Source organism: Ictalurus punctatus, chromosome 2 (assembly GCF_001660625.3).
Source record: "Ictalurus punctatus breed USDA103 chromosome 2, Coco_2.0, whole genome shotgun sequence".
Classification (NCBI taxonomy): Eukaryota; Metazoa; Chordata; class Actinopteri; order Siluriformes; family Ictaluridae; genus Ictalurus; species Ictalurus punctatus.
The window spans coordinates 16,577,193-16,588,707 of NC_030417.2; the positions used below are offsets into that span (position 1 = coordinate 16,577,193).

Here is an 11,515-nt window from a genome sequence, read left to right on the forward strand (position 1 = left end):
TAAACATAACATGCTAAGACTGAGTATTCAGTCTCAATAATTTGGAAAGACCTTTGTAATATCACAGTCTAAAACTGGATATAAATAGAAGCAAATTAGTAAATGAATCACATGTAAATGAATCATACGTAAATGAATCACATGAAAATGTATCACTTGAATATGAATCACATGAAAATGAATCACATGTAAATGAACCATATGAAAATGAATGAATAAATTAAAGACAAGACTGAGTATTCAGCAAATTAGCTTAATCCAAATTCGAACATAGCAGTTATTGTGGTAGCAGCCAGGTAAAGTGTATATGAAGTGTATATAGTTACAATAAATTAGATACTATATTTGTAATACAGTAGCAGCAAAAAATGCAACAGTGTCAATGCAGGAATGTGCAAATATTTCAATGGGAGTTGGATGGTGCTCAGTTCAGAGAGAGAGAGAGAGAGAGAGAGAGAGAGAGAGAGAGAGAGAGAGAGAGAGTGTGTGTGTGTGTGTGTGTGTGTGTGTGTGTGTGTGTGTGTGTGTGTGTGCGTGTGTGTGTGTGTGTGTGTGTGTGTATCAGTCCAGTCTCTGAGTATTGAGGAGTCTGATGGCTTGGGGGAGAAGCTGTTACACAGTCTGGTTGTGAGGGCCTGAATGCTTTGGTACCTTTTTCCAGATGGCAGGAGAGTGAAGAGTGTGTGTGAGGGGTGTGTGGGGTCATCCACAATGCTGGTGGCTTTGAGGATGCAGTGTGTGGTGTAAATGTCTGTGATGGGGAGAGAGACCCCGATGATCTTCTCAGATGTCTTTACTATACGCTGCAGGATCTTGAGATCCGATGAGGTGCAATTTCCGGAACAGTGATGCAGCTGCTCAAGATGCTCTCAATAGTTTCTCTGTAGAATGTGATGAGTATGGGAGGTGGGAGATGGGCTTTCTTCAGCCTTCACAGGAAGTAAAGACACTGCTGGGCTTTCTTGGCTATGGAGTTGGTGTTGAGGGACCAGGTGAGGTTCTCCGTCAGGTGAACACCAAGGAATTTGATGCTCTTGACGATCTCCACGGAGGAGCCAACGATGTTCAGTGGAGAGTAGTTGCCCCATGCTGTCCTGAAGTCAACAACCATCTCTTTTGTTTTGTCCACATTCAGAGACAGGTTGTTGGCTCTGTCACCAGTCCGTTTTGAAGAAGGATTCATGAAACTATGAAATCTATTAGCTGAAGGGTGTTTATGCAAATTCATACTGTTATAAACATTTTGCTTGTATTTTCTCATTTGTAAGTCACTTTGGATAAAAGTGTCTGCTAAATGAATAAATGTAAATGTAATGTATAAAAATCAGTCTCTTACTCACCCAAAGCTCATTTCACACAACTGAAACAAAAAGCTTGATTATTGGACTGAGGGTCGCACAGTAATGCATCTTTGTTAGAATGTTAACACAAGGTACCTGAGATGTCTTTATGCATTCACTGAGAATATCTTCCCTATATTAATTGTTATGTTTTATCCTCTAGGTGTGAGCAGTGATAAGATCAAACTGGACCAGTCTCCTGCTGTGGTAAAGAGACCTGGAGAACATGTGAAGATCTCTTGTAAGATACATGGCTTTGATATGACCTAGCATGCACTGGATATGACAGAAACCAGGGAAAACTCTAGAATGGATTGGATTTGTGAATCCGGGTACATCTGATGAACCCACATATGCAAACAGCATGGAAGGCCAATTTCTCCTCTCTGAAGGCGTCCCAACAAGCACACAGTTCTTAGAGGCCAAGAGGACACTGCAGTTTATTACTGTGCCCGACATGCCACAGTGACTGGAGCTGAGGAAAGAGCTGTACTAAACTAGACACATTTTGTAACTGAACTAACTGAAGCTGCTTCAGTTGAAATTCATAGACAGGATAACACAATCTGTATCTGTTTCCTGCTCCAAATATCCACATGTGTATCTGAATTTTTCTCTAAAGCAGAAATGGCCTAAACTAGAACATATATATATATATATATATATATATATATATATATATATATATATATATATATATATATATATATATATATATATATATATATATATATATATACTCTAAAACATTGATATACCCGAAGAAATGTAAAAAAAAGAAAAAAAAAGTTTTTGCATACCTTCTAAATAGGTCCCTTTAGGAGGTAAACGTTTTAAAGACGGTGTTTTATAAGAAATGCGCGTATTACATGCCTTCTAAAGCTAACCCTTTAGGATGTAAAATGTTTAAAGTGCTGCTTAAAAGAATCGAGAGTTTTGTTTAAACTAGAAGACACATTTTCCGGGGCGATGTCTTGTAGGCCTATACACACTGTCCTACACATGTGTTTTCCCGGGGTGACAGTTCTGTAGATAGTGTAAATTTTACATTTATGAGCTCTGGTGACAGTGTCTGAAGTGTGTGTGTATGTGGGTGTGTGGGTGTGCGTGCGTGTGTGTGTGTGTGTTAGAGAGAGAGAGAGAGAGAGAGAGAGAGAGAGAGAGAGAGAGAGAGAGAGAGAGAGAGAGTCATGTGTTTCTTGGGGGTTTGCTGACCAGAATGCTTACAGTGTGTTTATGTTAATGAATTAAGGGACGAGTCCTGTGTTTCAGGGTTTTACGATCCCTACCAATATGTACATTTGTGGTTTAAGTGAATCTTTGTTTCTGAAATTACTTCTCTGGTAATTATCAGTTTGTGCAACTAATCTATCAGAAAATACTAGACCTGGTGACTGAATGTGGCAGATGTATTAGAATTGTGGACATGTTATGCATGTGTAGCTCCCTATGTGTATGATCTATGTGTAATCCTTCTGTCAAGAAATGAACAGACTGAGGTTTGTGAAATAATTGAACTATTTATTGGCTATGTTGTTGAGAAAAACACTGTGATGTGTAAAACATTTCTACAGTCCTTCAACGCTTTATGATGTCGTTGTTCTCTTTTACTGAAAGAAAGGTCAAAACCATCGGTGTTATTCGTTGTGGAGACTGAAGTGACAATACGTCTGAAGAAAATGAAAATATGTATTACATATCCTACCTTCTAACCAGGTTATTTTAAGGGTGAAAAAAACCTTTTTTAAAGACGGTGTTTTAAAAGAGTCGTGCATTTTGTTTAAACTACAAACAAGATTTCAGAAAATGGTTCGTCAACGAGGATACTTACACAGAACTATCGCTAAATACATAAGCTTTTGTCTATGCTTTGACATCCCATGTCCCAGCAGTACATTTATGACCTCTGGTGACCATGTGGATGTGCGGGGGTGGGTGTGTGAGAGAGAGACACAGGTGTTCTTTTGGGGGTTTTGCTGACCAGAATTCTTACAAATGTGTTTGTTAACGGATTAAAGGGAGTCGTGTGTCTCAGTGTTAAAATAATGGTTAAGACGTCGTAGTTAAAACACAGAAGAAACTCTGCAACTATCTGTTACAATGTCTGCTCCGAGAAATCCTAATACCCTTAGAAGATTGCTGTGTATTCACCAACAAGAGGACCTGTTGAAATGAGAGAGGACCTGACTTTTGCTACAAAAAAAAAATAAATAAAAAAACCAAGAGGTTAGTTTGACATTTTATTAATGAAGGTAATGTAAAGACGTTGTTGTTTAACCCTGAGCAGGGCGTCAATAACTCCAAAGGTCGTGTCTTAAGTCCGAGGGTTTAGTTAGGAGGTAGAAAAACATTTAAAGATGATGTTTTAAAAGAAACAAGTGTTTCATCCTTAATGGTAAAAAAGAAGCCTTTGGACTGTGAATAGTTCTATGAGAGAGATCAAAGTAGTAGACACAGAGTGTTTATTTTTTGTCTATATTGCTCATTTCATTCAGTGCTTTAACGTCTATAAATCCTGCAGAGATGTTACGTATGAGATTTGTAATGTAAATCACACTGGATTTTACTTACTATTGTTATAAAACTTAAAGGCAGTCATTTTTTTTCTGGTTTAAAAGACTGCATTCTACTGCAGACAATCTATATGGAGAAAGGTAATTAAAAAAATTATTGTCAACTTAACAACTTGTGTTCATAATTATGGTAATTTAGTACATAACACTTAAATTCCTTTAAAAATAATGTGAAAATAAAGTGTATTTGTGTGTGTCATATTTTTGTTTGGATGTCTGTGTGTAATACACATGGCCATTCCATGTATAGTAACATTTGTGTCAGGAATGGATGGGATCCTATTTAACATAACTAGTAACGTTTGTGTCATGAAATGTATGTGATCCAGATTTAACACAACTATATATATTTTTATGACCTACCTCAGAGTGTTAGAAAGAACATGTGTGCAACGTGTGTGGGGTGGAAAACATATGGCCGTACCAGGTATGGTAACGTTTCTGTCACGAATGGATGTGATCCAGATTTAACATAACTATAAATATTTTTATGATCATGACCTTTGATCTAGATATAGAGAGTTAGAATGTGTATCTTTTTGACCTTTGACCTATACCTGTCAAACCTAAGGGTACATTATATACAAACTATTTCTCTCTACTGGAGCTGAGGAAGCAGCTGTACTAAAACCACACACATTTTCCACACAGCATTTTATCGAACAAGTCATTACTGTTGTGATTTATGAAAATGATGAATATGATCCCCTCTTACTGTGGTTAATAAACTGCTCAATTACAATTCTTTATATTACAAACCAGAGACAAATGAATGTGTATTATACTCTGTAATGTTTTCTTGAAGGATGTGCTGTGTTACTGCTGCATTCAGACTCTCTAAAGGCCAGGTGATATAATTTCTGATCACCCATAATGTCTGTATCTGTTTATTGTGCGTTTGACTTTAACATCTTTAATGAGTTTTATTCCAGTTCTCTAAATTACTCTGATAAATTGCATCTAAATTTCCCCATCTGCTGATATGACAGAGCACAGAAGTTGTCTCTTTTGTTACCTGGAAAGTATGTTTACTCAATGCAGTCCTGCGTTTTTAAAACACCCTGGATGTGACGCTACATTCACACTCATTAACACCCAGGGGCAATTTACATTAGCCAATTCACCTACCAGCATATTTTTGGGAGGTGAGAGTAAACTGGAGAACCTGGAAGACACCCACACAGATACAGAGAGAACATGTGAAACTCCACGCAGACAATAACCTGAGCTCAGGATCAAATTTGGGACCCTGGAGCTGTGAGCCATCAATGCTACACACTGCTGAACAATTATCCAAATCAAACTGTTTTATTTCAGATGGTAAATCCAAGCTGTTCTATAGTTATCCTGGATAAGCAAATCATCACAACGGCTCTGCAAACTCTGCAACAATATACAGAAAAATACCTAATTTTACAGATGCATTTGTTTCACATAAGTATTTAGTTTGTTTTGGTTTAACAAAAGTTATGAAACGAAGCCAAGTATAATATAAAACATGAAAGCTTCACACATCCACATACACAAGCTTGTTATACATGCTTTAAAGATAGTAATAAAATAAAAAACACAAAATATGGAGATTGTAACTGTTTGAAACAACTAGACATTGAACAGTCATAATCTCAATGCTTAGTCAGAAAAAATATATATTTTTGCCTCACTAATATCAAATTACCTACATTTTCCCTCCCATATACAACTCATATTGCTGTAATTGATGATGTTTTATTTGAATATCAGAGTATTTCTTACAGTCTATAACTCCTCTAGGGGCTGGACATGCAAACGAGACTTTCCGTTTATACGTTTATAAGCACAGACTCCAGCTGCATTATTTCCACTTAGTTTAGACTTTTTTCAGGAACGGCCATGCAACCACAAATCATTAACTGTTTCATTTTGATATTATTGACCATAACCCGTGAGTAACATATTTGTGCATGTATTACTAATATAAATTGTGCAGTTATGTAAGACTGTGAAGTTATTAAATGTTTTTGACAGGTTGTGTATGTCAGACACTAACCGAGTCTGAGCCGCTGGTCATTAAACCTGGAGAATCTCATCAACTCACCTGTACCTACTCTGGGATTAGTGATAGTGATGCAGCTATATCGTGGATTAGACAGGCTCAAGGGAAAGGCCTTGAGTGGATCTCATTCATTTCTGCTCCGAGTGGTAGTACTAAACAATACTCTCAGTCTGTTCAGGGAAGATTCACCATCTCCAGAGACAACAGCAAGAAGCAGGTGTATCTGCACATGACGAGCCTGAAGACTGAAGACACAACTGTGTATTACTGTGCTCGGAGAACACACTGACACAAACAGCTGCAATGCTGTACAAAAACTTCACATTCACTTACGGCTTCATTTATTTGAAGTGAAGCTCAAATATTCACACCAGAGTCACACGTTCTGTCTAATTCACAGAGTTAAATAAATCCACAGAGTTTCATACTGTGTGTATAAAATGTTCAACTTCTATTTCAAACTTTCATTCAGATGAAAATGAGGGTGTGTGCCGGTCAGATGGATTCTGGAATTTGTGAATTTACCAGTTACATCTGGTTCAGCACAGACTGTAGATTCATGCATCCTATCAGTGACAGTGGTGTCAGATGATTACACAGAGTGACACGACCCTTAAACCTGATCTCCATAACATGTCTTAGGCAGTGACTGAGAAGGTGGATGTGAAACCTGACTTCATCAACATGAAATAAGCACTTCCTCTCTGTATCAGTTAAAGCCTCTAAAGTGCAGACTAAACCAGAATGAAAATGATTTGACTGCATACGGCATTTTACATTGCACAGTTTGATTATAATGTTAAATATAGAACCCAGATTTAATGTCACCAAAAAAAAAAAAAAAAAAAAAAAAAAATTAGCTACATGCTGTTCTGAAAACACTGCAATATTTCACTGTGTGAGGGTGGCATATATGGAAGCTGTTATTCACAGCAGTTACTGTATTTTAACAGCCTCTCTTCTAGGTCTATAAAATAAAACTTAGAGTTTACATTTACCAGGAAATTTGTACAAATGAGAAATATCTGTCTTCATGTAATTCTCTAGAGTGGGATGTGACAGGAATTAACAGCTTCAGAGCTGCACTCAACACAGCTTCTCTGTGATATTTATGCAAATCTCCACCACCTCTTGTAATATTAGCACCATTCTTATCTAGAGAGGAAGCGGTTCTCATTAGTCCTCCTTCAACACAAACATGTTTGCTTCAGCTCCACTGCTGCTGCTGGCTCTCGCCCCCTGTGAGTGTTTGGATTTAAGCTTTATTACTTCATCTGATCCTTTCAGTTCAACATGTGAAACTTTTATTTTTCACTTTTCACAGCTGTGTTCTGTGCTACTGAGCTCCTCCAGCCACACTCAGTGGTTATAAAGCCAGGAGAGACTTTAACAATCACCTGTAGAGTATCTGGAGCTTCTATCATTGATAGCAGCAGTCACTATGGAACAGCTTGGATTCGACAACCTGCAGGGAAAGGTCTGGAGTGGATCAACATTATTTATTATAATGGGGGTATTAGTAAGAAAGATTCACTTAAAGACAAGTTTGTCATCTCTCGAGACACATCCAGCAGCACAGTAACATTAATAGGGCAGAACCTGTAGACTGAAGACACAGCTGTGTATTACTGTGCTCATGAACCCCAGTGAGACAGATCAACAAAATCCCTCACAAAAACACCTCATACAAAGTCCTATTAGAACTTATGAATGGAAAAATTTGAACGCTATAACAGAATGATCACAAAGACAACACTTTTCCATCCAAATCTAAATGGAAGATGAACAAATAAACAAATAAATAACTTAATTGACAAATTCAGTTATTTTTATGAGTAGTTTGTAGTATAGATTTGAAGCAGTCTGCCAACAAAGCCATGATCTCCAACGTTGCTACACATTCTACATACACAGTCAAAAGGTTTTAATATTTGGATTTTATGTTTTATGGGGTGATGATACCAAATTAAATTTGATTATTTTTCTATAACAACTCATCCTGAAGTGTCTCTAAACCTGAAATTAATCAACACCTCAAAATTGAGGATTCAGTGCAGCAGTATGAAGTCATTAAGTTGTACTTCACCTGATAATCTGTTTATACTGTGAAGAACCAGGTTTATCAAATAATAAAGTAGGTACAAACAGAAATAACAACTGTGTGAGTCTTTATATTATTGAAATTAGTAGCTGGTAAAGAAAACTTTTCTATTATTAAAAAGCCACATATCTTCCATAAGATTAATCTCATCCCCACAACTTAAGTATGTTTTAAATACGTTCTCTTCCCATCATCACCAGATATGCAAATACAAGCATCAGGGCTGGATATCACTCTATTTATGAGATGTGATGGTCTCTGTTAAACTTTGGAGAACAGAGAACACCCCAATACAAACGACACACACCATGTTCTCTACATCTCTACTGCTCCTGCTGGCAGCTGCTTCCTGTGAGTGCTTTATCAAATTCATTCATTTACTACAATAACAATAAATGTGCAGCATATATTGTGTGAGATATCACCATGTGTTTTCCTCCACAGATGTGCATGGTGAGGAACTGACTCAGCCTGCTTCCATGACAGTCCAGCCAGGCCAGAGTCTCTCCATCAACTGCAAGGTTTCATATTCAGTTACAAGCTATGATACAGCTTGGATCCAACAACCTGCAGGAAAAGCTCTGGAGTGGATTGGAGTGGTGGTGGGGGTACAGCTTACAGTGACAAACTGAAAAATAAGTTCAGCATCTCCAGAGACACTGCTACTAACACAATAACAATTGGAGGACAGAATCTGCAAACTGAAGACACAGCTGTGTATTAATGCGCTAGAGACACACAGTGACACAGAATAGTGGATTCCCCTTACAAAAACTTTGAGACATGTTAGAGACATCTTCTCAATATAACTAATAAACCATCTCAGTCACACTTTTATATTTTATCCAGAGGAATGAATTTTTAAAGTTTGCATGGTTTTAAACACACAAATAGTCATTTTTAAATAAAATATACATTGTTCAAGGACTGCTGATTTGAACCAATATTAATCTCTCTTTGTATAGAATATTTAATAAACAATTGGAATAAATGTTTAATCAGTAGACTAAAGATTAATAGAGATTATTTCAAGCTGTGTTGTGTTTAACACACAGTCTGTTCTCACAGTTTGAGGTGCAATATTTAAAACAGCTGAAGGAGGCAGCAGAACTCAACAAATCAAGTGAACAAAAACTACATCCAAACTGCATTCTCATGAGACTTCAGTGTTACTCATTATCAGATAAATATCTGGATTTTGTATTTTTATTTTAAATGATAGTTTTACTATTTGTTTGATGTACTGTATGATTTTTGTGCTCTCCTTACTTAGATTGTAGTATTTTAAAAAGCAAAATAAAGGAAAAATGTAATGGCCAAAAAGAACAGATAAAATATCCATCCTACCTTTCTTTACCTACAGTTATCTGCAGGTTGGTAACAGTAACTTGTCATGGTAGCGCCAAATGGAGTAGAACTACACTATCCATCATCCCCAGCACGTTACATGCCTCACTAATGACTTTCACCTGTGTCTCCTTCTGCCTTGTTAGCAGCAATATTTAAGTTATAATTCGTCAGTGTCTCACTTTCAAGTTTATGTTGTAGTTGTTGTTTGTCGATATGTGGCTCTCTCTATCATATCCACATTTCATGTTAATGGGTCTAGTTTTCTCAATTTTGTTTGTACTTTACACAATAAATTGTCTGCACTTGTATCCACTACCTGTACAATTCCTGACACTCCAGTATATCACATGTCCTAATCCATGATGATTTTCCTATAACACACCCCCAAGTATTTTACTCCTTACTTAATGTGGTTATGTAGTAGTGTCTTCTCTTCATATAAATTCACCTGAAAACATGTCTTAAACTTCTCATTTGTTGAAACATGAACAAAACATAAAAATAAACATGACACAATGTTCCATATTTTCTATATTTAAACTCACAGATTAGAGATGTTCAAGAGATGGGTAGGTTTTCACATGTAGAGGGATCCATCATGTTATGACACTGAGATAAGGAGTGTCTCTATGCAAATGTCCATCCTTATTATATATTTAAGCGGTGAAGACCAACAGCTTGTTCTTATTCTGCTTCAACACACACCATGATCTCTACATCCCTAATGCTGCTGCTGCTGGCAGCCGTACACTGTAAGTGTTACATTTGGCATTACAATGGCTTTGGGACACATTTTTCTTTTACGGCATTAAAATAACTTTTCTTTAACAGGTGTTCACTGTGTTGAGCTGATCCAGCCCGGATCCACAGTATTAACCCCTGGTCAGTCAGTGTCTCTGACCTGTAAAGTGTCTGGATATTCATTAACAAGTACCTACTGTACAGCCTGGATACGACAACCTGCAGGAAAAACTCTGGAGTGGATCGGATGGATATGTTATGATGGTAGCACTGGCTACAGTGAGAAACTGAAAAGCAGGTTTCAGATTTCCAGAGACACGTCCAGCAGCACAGTAACATTAACAGGGCAGAACATGCAGACTGAAGACACAGCTGTGTATTACTGCGCTCGTCAACCACAGTGAGACAGATCAACAACATCCCTGTACAAAAACACCTCATACAAAGTCCTATTAGTCCACAAGTACAACACTTACCTATCAAAGTCTAACTATAAAATCTAATCAGACAAATCACAACAAAGAGTTTAAAGTTATTTTTAAACTTTTATAATGTAGATTTAAACTATATTTCTAACATAGTAATGCTACATCTCTAACATTGCTGCTTATTATACACACCATTATAATCACATCACTTACAAGAACTTGTTATACTGTAGTATTTTTACCTAACAATAATCACCTCAACAAATTAGAATTTATGTGATCAGGTGTGAGAAAGTGTGAGAGCATTTTGCCATGACTTTCAAAGGAGGTATAATTTTTCCGTGATCACGAGCCCAATGTCCTCAAGCATAAATAATAATTATCATGCTAAATTTCAAACAATTCAATATGTTATTGAAAATTATAGCATTTGATAAAGAGGCATCTGTTCCAATAAAAATCCACACATCATGTTCTCTACATCTCTACTGCTCCTGCTGGCAGCTGCTTCCTGTGAGTGCTTTATCAAATTCATTCATTTACTACAATAACAATAAATGTGCAGCATATATTGTGTGAGATATCACCATGTGTTTTCCTCCACAGATGTGCATGGTGAGGAACTGACTCAGCCTGCTTCCATGCCAGTCCAGCCAGGCCAGAGTCTCTCCATCAACTGCAAGGTTTCATATTCTGTTACCAGCTATACTACAGCTTGGATCCGACAACCTGCAGGAAAAGCTATGAAGTGGATTGGATATATCAGTTACAATGGGGGTATAGCTTACAGTGACAAACTGAAAAATAAGTTCAGTATCTCCAGAGACACTGCTACTAACACAATAACAATTGGAGGACAGAATCTGCAAACTGAAGACACAGCTTTGTATTACTGCGCAAGAGTCACAGTGACACAGAATAGTGGATTCTCCTTACAAAAACTTTGA

The 11,515-nt window shown here is 37.1% G+C and overlaps 3 gene segments (V, D, J or C); all 3 read left to right on the plus strand.

The window, feature by feature from the left end:
* Positions 1-7,146: 7,146 nt before the first annotated feature.
* Positions 7,147-7,553, plus strand: LOC124628955 (immunoglobulin heavy variable 4-61-like). The segment is given in 2 exon segments: positions 7,147-7,189; positions 7,273-7,553. Coding segments are annotated over 2 exon segments (324 nt in total).
* An 804-nt stretch (positions 7,554-8,357) lies between these two features.
* LOC108277842 (Ig heavy chain V region PJ14-like) lies at positions 8,358-10,544 on the plus strand. The segment is given in 3 exon segments: positions 8,358-8,400; positions 8,494-8,651; positions 10,380-10,544. Coding segments are annotated over 3 exon segments (366 nt in total).
* A 494-nt stretch (positions 10,545-11,038) lies between these two features.
* LOC128634972 (Ig heavy chain V region 914-like) lies at positions 11,039-11,515 on the plus strand. The segment is given in 2 exon segments: positions 11,039-11,081; positions 11,175-11,515. Coding segments are annotated over 2 exon segments (384 nt in total).